Source organism: Chenopodium album, chromosome 7 (genome assembly GCF_948465745.1).
Source record: "Chenopodium album chromosome 7, dcCheAlbu1.1, whole genome shotgun sequence".
Taxonomy (NCBI): domain Eukaryota; kingdom Viridiplantae; phylum Streptophyta; class Magnoliopsida; order Caryophyllales; family Amaranthaceae; genus Chenopodium; species Chenopodium album.
Window position 1 is genome coordinate 48,601,009 of NC_137840.1, and position 11,255 is coordinate 48,612,263.

General features: G+C 32.3%; 1 protein-coding gene across 2 annotated transcripts; it reads left to right on the forward strand.

The window, feature by feature from the left end:
• Positions 1 to 5,495: 5,495 nt before the first annotated feature.
• On the forward strand, positions 5,496 to 10,650 carry LOC145637870 (uncharacterized). Of its 2 annotated transcripts, XM_081688880.1 has the most exons (6): positions 5,496 to 5,691; positions 6,053 to 7,386; positions 8,902 to 9,056; positions 9,132 to 9,287; positions 9,387 to 9,434; positions 9,518 to 10,650. In XM_081688880.1, the coding sequence occupies exons 2-6, from the start codon at positions 6,647 to 6,649 to the stop codon at positions 9,532 to 9,534; spliced, it is 1,116 nt and encodes a 371-aa protein (XP_081545006.1). In that variant the 5' UTR covers positions 5,496 to 5,691; positions 6,053 to 6,646; the 3' UTR covers positions 9,535 to 10,650. The 2 variants fall into 2 exon arrangements, with proteins under 2 accessions (XP_081545006.1, XP_081545005.1); XM_081688879.1 differs by having other exon boundaries at positions 8,902 to 9,287.
• The last annotated feature ends 605 nt before the right edge of the window (positions 10,651 to 11,255 follow it).

Below are 11,255 nucleotides of genomic sequence, written 5' to 3' on the forward strand. Positions count from 1 at the left end.
GTCGCTTCAAGTTACGAGTCAAGAAATATTCAACCCTTGCCCAAAGTTTTGGGTTCGGGTCAATCCAACGGGTTTTGAATATTTATTTGATTTAATTTATTTTTGCTATTTTTTATTTTTTATTTTTTGATGTAATTAAATCGAATATTTTCACCAACATGATTATGAGTCATTATATGCCTACTAGATAACAAATCGTCACAAAAGCACGTCAATTACTAACTGATTCTATATCAATGATTTTTTTTTAAAAAAAAAATTAGGGATTAAAAAATTTATCTTAAAATTCAATAAAAAAAAACCCGGGCATCGCATGGGTACAAAACTAGTATATATATAAAGACGAGTTTTTTTCCGAGTTTTTAGAGAGCCACGTAAGATTTAATTTTCTTAACGCGCCACGTAGGATTATAAATTTTAATTGTATCCAATAAAATAAATGATTATTAATTTCTTTTAGAATTAAATAATTTAAACGATATGTAAGCAAAATTGACGAATGAGATTTTTAAGCTTAAATTAATTAAATACAAAATAATATCTTTTGATATTATGAATTTTATCTAAATATATAACAAATTTTAGCACATCATATAATCATATAACTAATATATAAAGCTAAACTTTAGCCAGACCACGAGACAGCAACACTTGGTATTCTAACTTTTCGCCAAGTATTGCGCCACGTTGGATATACTAAGATAGACTTCATAAGATAAATTAATTAGTTTAGATTTCTATTTTCAATCAAATTTAGATAAAATTTTAGAATAAAAATAATTAGTTGAGAGTTTTATTTTCGATAAAATACCAATATTTCATAGTTATAAATTAAATTATAATTTTATTAAAAAAAATATTAGATTATAACTTTAAAAAAAATACCAATATTATTATTAGTCATTTACATGTCTACTACATAGTTTAAATCGTTACAAAAGCACATCAATTTATAACTAATTTTGTATTAGAGATATATTTTTAAATTTGACGTATAGATTAAAAATTTATCTCAAAATTTAATAAACAACTCGGGCATTGCACGGGGCACAAAACTATATATATATATATATATATATATATATATATATATATATATATATATATATATATATATAATATTTTAAAAAATTCTCATCGCACGGGCTTCATCTAGTTATATATATATAAAAGAGAGTTTTTTTTTATTTTCTTTTCCTCCTGAGATTTTAGAGCGTCACGTAGGATTATAATTTTATAAAATTATTAGAGCGTCACATAGGATTAGTATTTTTAAAACGCTTTATTAGGATTATGATTAATGTTTTTTTAAAGCACTACGTAGGATTATTATTAAAAATAAGTGTTGCGTAGGATAGATATTTTTAAAACACTACAATAGCATTATGCCACATAAGATTAGTTTCTTTTGAGCGCTACATAGGATTATAATGAAAAATAAAAAATTATTAGAGCGACACATTATTAATTTTAAAAAATTATCATGAATAAAATTAAATAATTTATTTGCGTAATTAATGGAACTAACATTATGACAAGCTTTGACAAAAAATACATAAAGGAGAGTACTTTCAAGATATTTTATAGCGTCATATAGGAAAGTGTTATATTTTAGCCAATGAAAAAAAGAATTGCAATTTTTTTAGATCCAAAATTTATATTAATTATAAAAATAAAATCAGCGCGTTTTCCGTATGGGCGAATGTGACGCACCAAAACACTAATCGGGTAACCCCAATCAAGTAATCCCAACCACACTGTCACACATGAAATTTTGTGAAATAAAACATTATCTTTTTATATTAATAATTCATTTTATAATAATAAAAAGGTAAAATGGAAATTAATTATCTCACCTTTGCGTGGACGGACAATAACAATCCCACCTTTTGATCATTATGAGGCAATCCAACCTTTTGATTATTACGAAGCAATCCCACCATTGTATGTCATCTTCTTTTAACATACCTTTTTACCTAAAATGTTTTTTTAAGGCCATATGTTGCTCAATAATTGGTCAAAATAATATAATGATAAAAAAAAAAACAGGTAAAAAAAAAAAAAAAAAAGAAAAGAAAAGAACCCACCCGCCACCATAAAATCTTAACCCTTACCTTAGCCCACCAAAAACTGGTTGGCCGTAAACCCCCTAATACCAAAAATCACCCCGCCGACCAAAACCCACCCTCGAAATCACCCCTGACCCAAACCCCACCCCCGGAAACCACCATAACCACTAAAGGCCAAACCGCCTAAGTCACCACCTTGAAAACCCCACCTAGCCACTGTAAAATCGCCGAAAACCCCACCTAGCCGCTTTTAACCTACCGAAAACCCCACCCATTCGCGACAAACCTATCGTCCGCCGAAATCCCCACCCAGCCGCCGAAAACCGCCGTCCATCCCAGCCCCGAAAATCCCACCTAACCTCCATAACCGCTCCGAAAACTCCTCTTAAACATTCTAAAAACACATCCTTGGTGCCAGCCGGTCATCTTTGGAGGTTAAGGAGGGCGGCCGACCGGTTTGGTTTTTGGTGGTGGCTGGTTTTATTTTTTCTCTGTATTTTTTTTTTGTTGCACTTTCAATTAAAAAAATTGAAATAAACCTATTAAAATTTGACATGTGATAACCTACAATAATCCGTCTCTGACAATGACATGCGAAAGTGGGATTGTCTTGTAATAATCAAAAGGTGGGATTGTTATTGTCATTTCACGCAAAAATGAGATTATTTATTTCCATTTTTCGTAATAAAAAAATTTCCATATAATTAAAAGGTGGGCTTTATTTAGTATTATTTCTAAAATAGACAAAATAAAAGTATGATAAGATGACTAAAATATTCGGTTGTTATATTTGATAATTTCCGCATTGTGTAAAATTCTAGTCACTATCTTATAAAGTTTTATATTTTTTAAATCTTATTTACCACCTGGTACTTGTGAAAATTCCATAATACACCATGTGTACCATGTGGTCAAAATACAAGAGTTATAAAACGCGGAAAGAACATTAAAGCCCCGTTCTCTTCACCTTATTTTTTCTGAACTGAAATTATTTTAATGAAACGAAGTTACATTTGCTGAACTTAATTATTTTTTACTGAACTTAAATTAATTTTATTGAACTGAAATTATTTTTGCCGAACTGAAATTATTTTTACTGATTTTCTATTATAATTCTTCTTTAATAAAATTGAATTTTACTGAACTTAACTTATTTTTACTGAATAAAATTATTTTACTGGACTGGACTTAATTTTACTGAAATGAACTTATTTTTACTAACTGAAATTATTTTTAATTAATATTATTTTTTTAAGGTGAAAAGTTAAGGGCTTAAGTACAAATACAAAGTACATGAGGAAAAAAAAATCAAAATGATTTTCTCCTTGAATTAAGGTATTGATTTGGTTTTTTTTTTTTTTTTTTTTTTTTAATTTTTTTTAAAGAACATTAATTTGTTATTTATATTCCTTTATTTATGGAATTGCTTCATTTTTTACATTTCATATTACTTTAGGTGAATAAAATTTCATGTTTTTCGTTAAGAGAGAAAAATTGAGTTTAGGAAAATTTGTCAAAAAAATATTTTTAACAGCACCATTTTGCTAAAAAAGACCTTTTAAAAGTTTTTTGGTTAAAATAAACTACCACCTTCATTTTTTTGCAAGGAGAAACTTGTTTTTCTAATTGTTCTCTGATTCACTTAATTAGTCTCTAATTTTTTTCTTTCTTTTAATCACTCTCTAACGCATCTTTTTATTCAATAATTAAATTTAATTTATAAAAACACCACCACCTCCCAAGTCTCAACCATTAGCCAATCGCCACCTCCCAACCACCCCTCCCCCCATCAGACCCCCTACCCAGATCCCCCACCCCGACAACCTCCCTTTACTGTCGGCCAACCATCCCTTTCCTCCTTATCCCCGCTAGCGACCATTACAAGTAAGCAATTTTCAATATTTGGCTCAAATTTGCTCAAATCAATTGCAATTTGCTTCTAAATTATTCTAGCATCATATACATACATAATCAAAACCAAAATAAGCATCAATTGCAAACAAGGTGCACAAAATTAGAAACCCCCAAATTGATTTTTCTAGGGTTTACGAACAAATTAAAAATTACAAAATTCAAGCATATTATAAGATAAAATCGAAGCTAAAATACATTGAATGTGTGTGAGAACTTTATTTGAAGCTTCCATAGCAAATTTTGGTAGTGTGTTTGAGAGTGTTTGAGGGAGAAGTGAGAGGTAGATGTTCGAAAGGAAAGGGAGGTGGAGGGTTGCAGCAGGCCGGAGGTAAAGGGGGAAGGGGAGTCGACCAACGGTGGAGGTGGGTCGCCGGGGATGAGGGAAGGAGAGGGCTGCTGCAAGGGGAGGGGGAAAGGAGAGGGCTGCCGCAAGGGGAGGGGTAAAGGGAGGAGGGTGGTGGTTTTTGTTTTTTTTTTTTTTAAATTAATTTAATTATAAAATGGTTAAGTGAGTGTTAAAAGGATAATTAGAATAAATTAGAAGTTAATTAAGTGGATTAGAGGCACTTGGTTGCCTTCAACAAAAAAAACTTCACATTCGGGTTTTCTTTTGCCAAAATGTTAAAAATCAGGATTCATTTAGCCAAAAAGCTTTTAAAAGGTTTTTTTTTTTCGCAAAATGGTGGATTTAAATGTTTTTTTTTTTGACAAATTTTCCTTGAGTTTATATAGAGAGAAATTATGGTAAAATTTGAACTTCGAAGTGATATAATGTTGTTACGGAGTTGATTGTTATCGTTCAAATTAATCTTTTAATTGAAAGATGTAATTGATGAATTAGTTTAGAGAAAAAGTATCTTTGAATTTTTTTTAATCTATTTTTTCAATTTTGTTAAAAAAAAAAATTTTACCTTTTATGAAAAATACCTTTTATAAATTCATTTAATTTTAAAATGTTAAGTGAGAGTTATGCCCTATTGACTTCACCTTAAAAAAATAATATTCATTAAAAATAGGTTCAATTAGTAAAAATAATTTCTTAAGTATAAAAAATTTTAGTCAGTAAAAATCAGTAACTTGTAAGAAGAAATATGATAGAAAATTAGTAAAAATAATTTGAGTTTAGCAACATTAATTTCAGTTCAATAAAAAAATTTCAATTTAGTAAAAATAACTTAAGTTCTGTAAAAATAATTTAAGTTCAGCAAAAATAAGGTGAAGTGGACGGGCCTTAGAGAGTAATTAGAAAAAATAAGGGAAATTAGAGGTTAATTAAGTGAACTAAAGGTCCTTAGTTATCGTCAGCAAAAAAAAATATCAACTGGTTTCATTTGCCCAAAATTTTAAAAAAGGTTTATTTGTACAAAAAGGTTACTTTAAAGGGTTTTTTCTAACAAAATTTTCCACTACTGTATTCTGTATTGAGTGTGGGAATGTGTTCTATTCACCTGATTAGTTTGAACGCACTAAAAATAACCTTTTCTTAAAAAAATAAATAAATAAATAACGGGCAACTAGTTTGAACGCACACCTTCGAAAAGTAAAAGATGAAATAACCATTTGCCTTCCCATATTCACGATTTCTCCCTTGAAAACTCTAATTTAGATTTCCAAGTAGAAATAAGGATTTTGAAGATGAGGAAATGAGGTCAAATTCTTTACTTCTTCCCTTGCAAATTAGTCCGAGGAGAATTTAAAGTTGTAACTGGTAACAATCCTTACAAAACTCTCGTTATTTGCTTCCAATTCATTTTTACTTCTTATTTGAATATCTCACAATTTCATTCTCATTGCTTTTCACCTGTTTTTCTATGAATTTTACATGCTAATTTGTAAGCTTTTGAACCCATTTTGGTGTATTTTTATTATCAGCTTTTCGTTAATGTTTATGGCTTTTAATTCCTTGAATTTATAGTTGTTCTTTTTTATATTTATTGTCTGAAATCAGTGCTACCGAGTCAATAACCCAATGCCATGACAAAATTGAGTCTTTGATTGATTCCCATTTCATAAATAAATATGTTGCAACATTTGATGTATGGTGTAATTTTGGTTTATGAATTTTGAAGGGGTACATTGAACAGTGGTGTTTAAGGAGCATTGTACATTGAACAGTGGTGTTTAAGGAACAGTGGTGTTTAAGGAGCATTTAAGGGTACATTGGACTCAATTAACTTCATCAAAATGAGTCGTAGGCGAGTCTTTTGGTCGGACTTGCCCCCGGAGTTGTTGTCAAAAATTGCTGAATGCCTTGAGAGTCGATCGGACATCCAGAACTTCCGGGCAGTTTGTAAGGCATGGAAGAGATCAATCACTTTACATGATCTCACCTCAAAGAATATATTATCCTCTAATTTCCCCTACTCTCTAGCAACATGTGCTGGAAGTTGGTTAGATGATAGGGGTCCTTCCTCACCGGTTCTAGTGGCGAGGTATGTTTTACTCTTTCGATCAACTCTCAATCCCAAGCTCCCACCCTGGTTATTTACTGCTGAAGAGTTGCACCCTGGTAAGTTGTTTGTAAGCAGATTCCTCTCACCAATCGCCATTGAATTGTTGCCCACCTTTTTCCCAATTTCCCAAGGAAATTGGATTTATCTTACGTTCAAGTATCTGAGATAGCTGCATTCCATAGGTTTTGGTTTGTTGATGCTCCTAGAGATATGTTTGGGAAGAAGAGTCTTCCAGAGTTCAACGATAATAGGGTGGTTTTGTTTGTAAATCCTAATTGTAGTAAAACTTACCCTACAATTGGTGATTGTACTGCCATTGTTTTACATCATAGAGGGGCTCTATGTGCAATAAGGCTTAAAGACAAGAAAGAATTGGATGTTAGTTTCCGGGAAACCTTTCTAGAGGTGAGGAGCTTTCATGATGTGATTAATTTTAAAGAAAAGATCTATGCTATTGATCGCAGAGGTAGAACCTATAAGATGGATTACGATACCTTATCATTGTCGCTCCTCGTAGAAAATCCATTGCCTGAGTCTTCAACCAAAATTAGACGTTTAGCTGTATCAACTGATAATCAAGAACTGTATTTAATATATCGATGGTGTAGGCGTGGAACAAGAGATGGAATAGGTTTTACCATTTATAAGTTAAATGAGGACGAGACAAAATGGGATGAAATTGAAGGCATTGGTGATGATAAAATATTATTTGTAACTTTTGATGGGAGCTTCTTTGCCTCAGCAGAGGATTTTCAAGGATGGAAAGGCAATTGCATTGTCTTTTATAGAGGCTGTTTCACATCATATAGTTCTCCTGTTCGCGATTATGATGATTCACTTTTTGTTTATGATTTTATGCTTGGTGATTGTCAAAATTTGGCATTTGATCTATATGGGGTGTTCTGGCCACCTCCGACTTGGCTACCATCAGATTCGTGTATGTCCAAACGGTAAGTTTAACCTCAGCTTTTCATTATTTGGCATCAAATTGTAACATTTGACTGGTATAGATTGAGAGATGTGTGCAGTAACTGCTGTATATCATTCCAGTGATTATGCTGATAGTGACATTTCCTTGAGTTAAATTATTTCATTCTTTGTTCAGCATTAATTGTATTCCGGTATTTACAATACTAATTCCCATGCCATTTTGTGTCTCCTATTAATATCTGTAATGAACTTCTAAAAAAGCTCTTGTACTCATAGCATCTTACATTTGTCTTCTGCAATCAACCTTAAATCTCCATGGGTTTATTACCGTAAAAAAATTGAACATAGGTAAACTCTTTCTCAGGAAACTCACATGCAACTCTAGACTCTCTTAGGTCCCACAAATGGTTTTCTAGGAATTGGATTATTGCTATTTTATATGACTGAGATCTGTGGGGGTCATTGCTCTAGGTTTGAGGGTAATCTGAAAACATATTTTTATGGTATGAATTGGGTAAAGTACTGTATAAAGGAGTTATTTTTGTGAGACATGTATTTGTCTCTTGATTCTCTCACACTCTACCCATGTATTAAGGATTTAGGGATTGCATTGCTATTATATTGTTTGGTAATGGAGATTTGCTCGCTCAATGATTCGGAAATTAGAAGATTTGGATTAATTTTCTCTTGAAAACTTTAGATTTGTGTTGTAAATTAAAAGGGTGCCATCTCCTTGCCAATTTCAAATAATAATCTCCTTTGTCACCTCTAAGCATGGTAGGCAGACTGTACTACATCATATAGAAATCACTCAGTTAGGATCTACTTTGGGTAGAACTTTGCCTTGTGCATTGTGGTGTGGACAAGATTGATTATTTGGTCCATGTGAAATAGATTGTAAGTTGAATTTTAGGAGTATATATGAGTTCAGAGTAACTAAGAGGATTGTCATTCAATAAATGGTATTGTAGATTGGATTTTGTGACGAATTGTGGATAAAGTGTGTAAAGAACTTGAGGCATGCTGGAATCATATAATTGCTCATCTGTTCTTAAGAATATATGCTGTGATGTTTGCATGTTCCAAGTATTAATTTTTTTTGTTTTAGAACCTTGTTTGGCATGTCATTTGTTATTGAAATGTGTATAAATATTATGAACTCGAAATATATAGCTTTATAAGTGTTGACATATCAAAGTGGATGTAGCAAATAGTGGGACTAGTCATATAAGCATTGGTATTGCTGAAGACAAGGGGGTTGCAATTGATGTATTTTGTGCTGCCTAGATCCCCAAACTTCAAATCTCTCATTCTCCTCAAATATTCTTGCTTTTTTCTCGCATTATCTTCACTTTACATTAAAAAAATGTGGTTCCCTCTTCCTTGCTATTATTTTTCTTATTTCACAAACTTTCTCCTCGTCCCACCGAGATAAACAAGTGATTAGGCACTTTTTGTTTTGTGGAATGCCTTTCACCATAGATGGGGTAAATTTTTTGTTGTTGAGATATTTAATTTTGTTTGTGCTTGTGAAGGGCAACAAAGGACGATGAAGAGACACAATCTGATGCTGACTCTCCTGACAGACAAGATGGTGAATCCCCTACTCCAATTGAGCTTGACCCTGTGTTTATGGAACAAAATTTTGAGGCACCCTCTACCTCTGCAACACGAGGAAGCATATCACGAGGTGTGACACCTCCATTCTCTCTAAATCTGCATGAACTTGCAGAAACAAACACTGAAATGCCTTCAACATCTGCAGTACAAGAAAGACTAACAGGAATAGAGATACCGCCGTCAGTGATGTCTGAACTTGAAGTTGCAGAACCAATCACTGAGATGGCTTTCACATCTACAACCTGCGTGAGAGTGAGGAGAACGTCTGCCTTGAATGAACTGGAGCATGCAGCTGAAGAAGGTAAAGTTTCTCCAATGAAGACCTTTTCATTATTTATTGAAAAATAAGCTCTTTCAAACTGTTTTTGTTGATCAGTGTCCCATCTGAAAACTTTGACAGGGAAAACCAAAGCTAAACACCGTGTCAAGGAACTATATAACTTCTCAGGTACTAAATCAAATTGCACTTGTCTATGCTTTTAAATTTTCTTATGGCTAATAGGACTTTTGTGCCCACTGTGTTCTTTTCAGCGGAGCAACAAAAGTGATAACTCAACTGTCAAATTCAAAGGACTTGATATAAGGTCTAACTTAGTTAAGACGTTGCAAAATATATGGTCTAAGCATGGAAACTTGATAGAAAATAGCATCATCCGAAATGGTGACATGGTCTCCAGGGCATTAGAGTCATTGGCAACAGCGGTTCTCATTCTGGAAGAAACCACAGTTCGATCCTTGAGTGATTCTCAAGCTGATTACTTGAACACTTCATTGTCTGACCTGCAATGTATGCATTTTAAAGTAGGCTGGTTAGTTCCTTATGTGGAAAAGGCTGTGCAACTTCACAAAAGTAAGCCATTGATGGATTCCCGTGATGAGCTTAATGAAGAACTAGCTGAACTAAAAAACCTGGAGAAAGAATTGGAGAAAGATGTGGCCAATGTGTCAAGTTCAATACCTTATTCTGGAAATGTAGATATGGACCAGCCTGTAGGATGGGGATTTTCTTGAATGAAGGTTATTGATCTGCAGTTCTTAGCTTTGAATGGATGTTTAGGTAGTATTTTGTAATTTGGAGTTTGGACTTTGAAGTGTGGCAATAGTTTGCCTAAAGCACCTTTTTGATGTGTATGACAGCGTGAGTAGGCCATGAAGAGAGAAGGTTTCATGAATGAATCAAATATGACTTCTGCTGGTTTATTGTTTGATATTTAAGTTAATTTAGTTTAAATAGATGAATGTAAATTTTACAATTTAGCACAAGTCAATTTGAAAGAATTGTTTTCTTTAGGACCAAATCTTAGGGAGATTTTTTTTTTTTTTTTTGACTCAGAGAATGGGCTTGCTTCTCAAGTTAGTGAAGACAAAGTCCGTTTACTTCAGTCCCTTATTTTTGTAGGATGTTTACAACTATTAAAGGTGATAGCATCTGCTAAATCAGCATCCATCGTCGATCTATTGTGCTGATGCAGGTTCCACATGTTAAGATTGAAAGTTAAGTTCAGACTTCAGAGTGTTTATGTAGGGCTGATGAATGAATGGTGGAGGCTATTAGATTAATGTAGGGCTGAATTGAACTTGTATTCAAATGAGCAGCTAATGATTTGCTGGATTAATGGATATGATTGATTAGGATCAATCAGCGTGTGCTACCAGAGTATCTGTAGTTCAGTATGTACTGGGATTTTAGTATACTATATGCCCTAAATTGGGTACCTGCTAGATTAGTAGATTGTGAGTTTGTGACTGCATAAATTGAATGTGGAATCGCAGTCCGTAGGAATATAATCCCTCAAGGTATTTCAGAAGTATAAATGCTTTTATTGATTAATTAGCTTAAATCCCGTGCAATGCACGGTTGTTAAATACATTTAAAAATAATATTATAAAAATTATATAAATAGAATTATTAAAAATATGGTGTATATTATTAATAAAAACCTTCAAGAGAAAATATTTAAACTATATGTAACATTTACAATGGATAGTTTAATATTTTTAAAAGGAAATTATATTTTATATAAAACAAATATCATAATTTAGATACCATTTTTTTTTTTTTTTTTTTTATTTTTATTTTTATTTTAGGAAGGTACTTGTTAAAATGGAAAAAAAGGGCTTTGCTTTGTATTAATATTCATCACAAATATATACACAATACAATAGAATACCTAACCTGCCTAAAATTCCTAAACAAGATAAACTTTATAAATATACAATATTAACACAAATAACCAACCAAACTCTAATACTCCCCCTCAAGTTGGAG

Excerpts from the sequence above, each read along its gene's own strand:
- LOC145637870 (XM_081688879.1), top strand. The coding sequence starts at position 6,647 with ATGTTTGGGAAGAAGAGTCTTCCAGAGTTCAACGATAATAGGGTGGTT. Across the intron at positions 7,387-8,901 it reads GATTCGTGTATGTCCAAACG|GGCAACAAAGGACGATGAAG; the intron begins GTAAGTTTAACC and ends GTGCTTGTGAAG. Across the intron at positions 9,288-9,386 it reads GGAGCATGCAGCTGAAGAAG|GGAAAACCAAAGCTAAACAC; the intron begins GTAAAGTTTCTC and ends AAACTTTGACAG.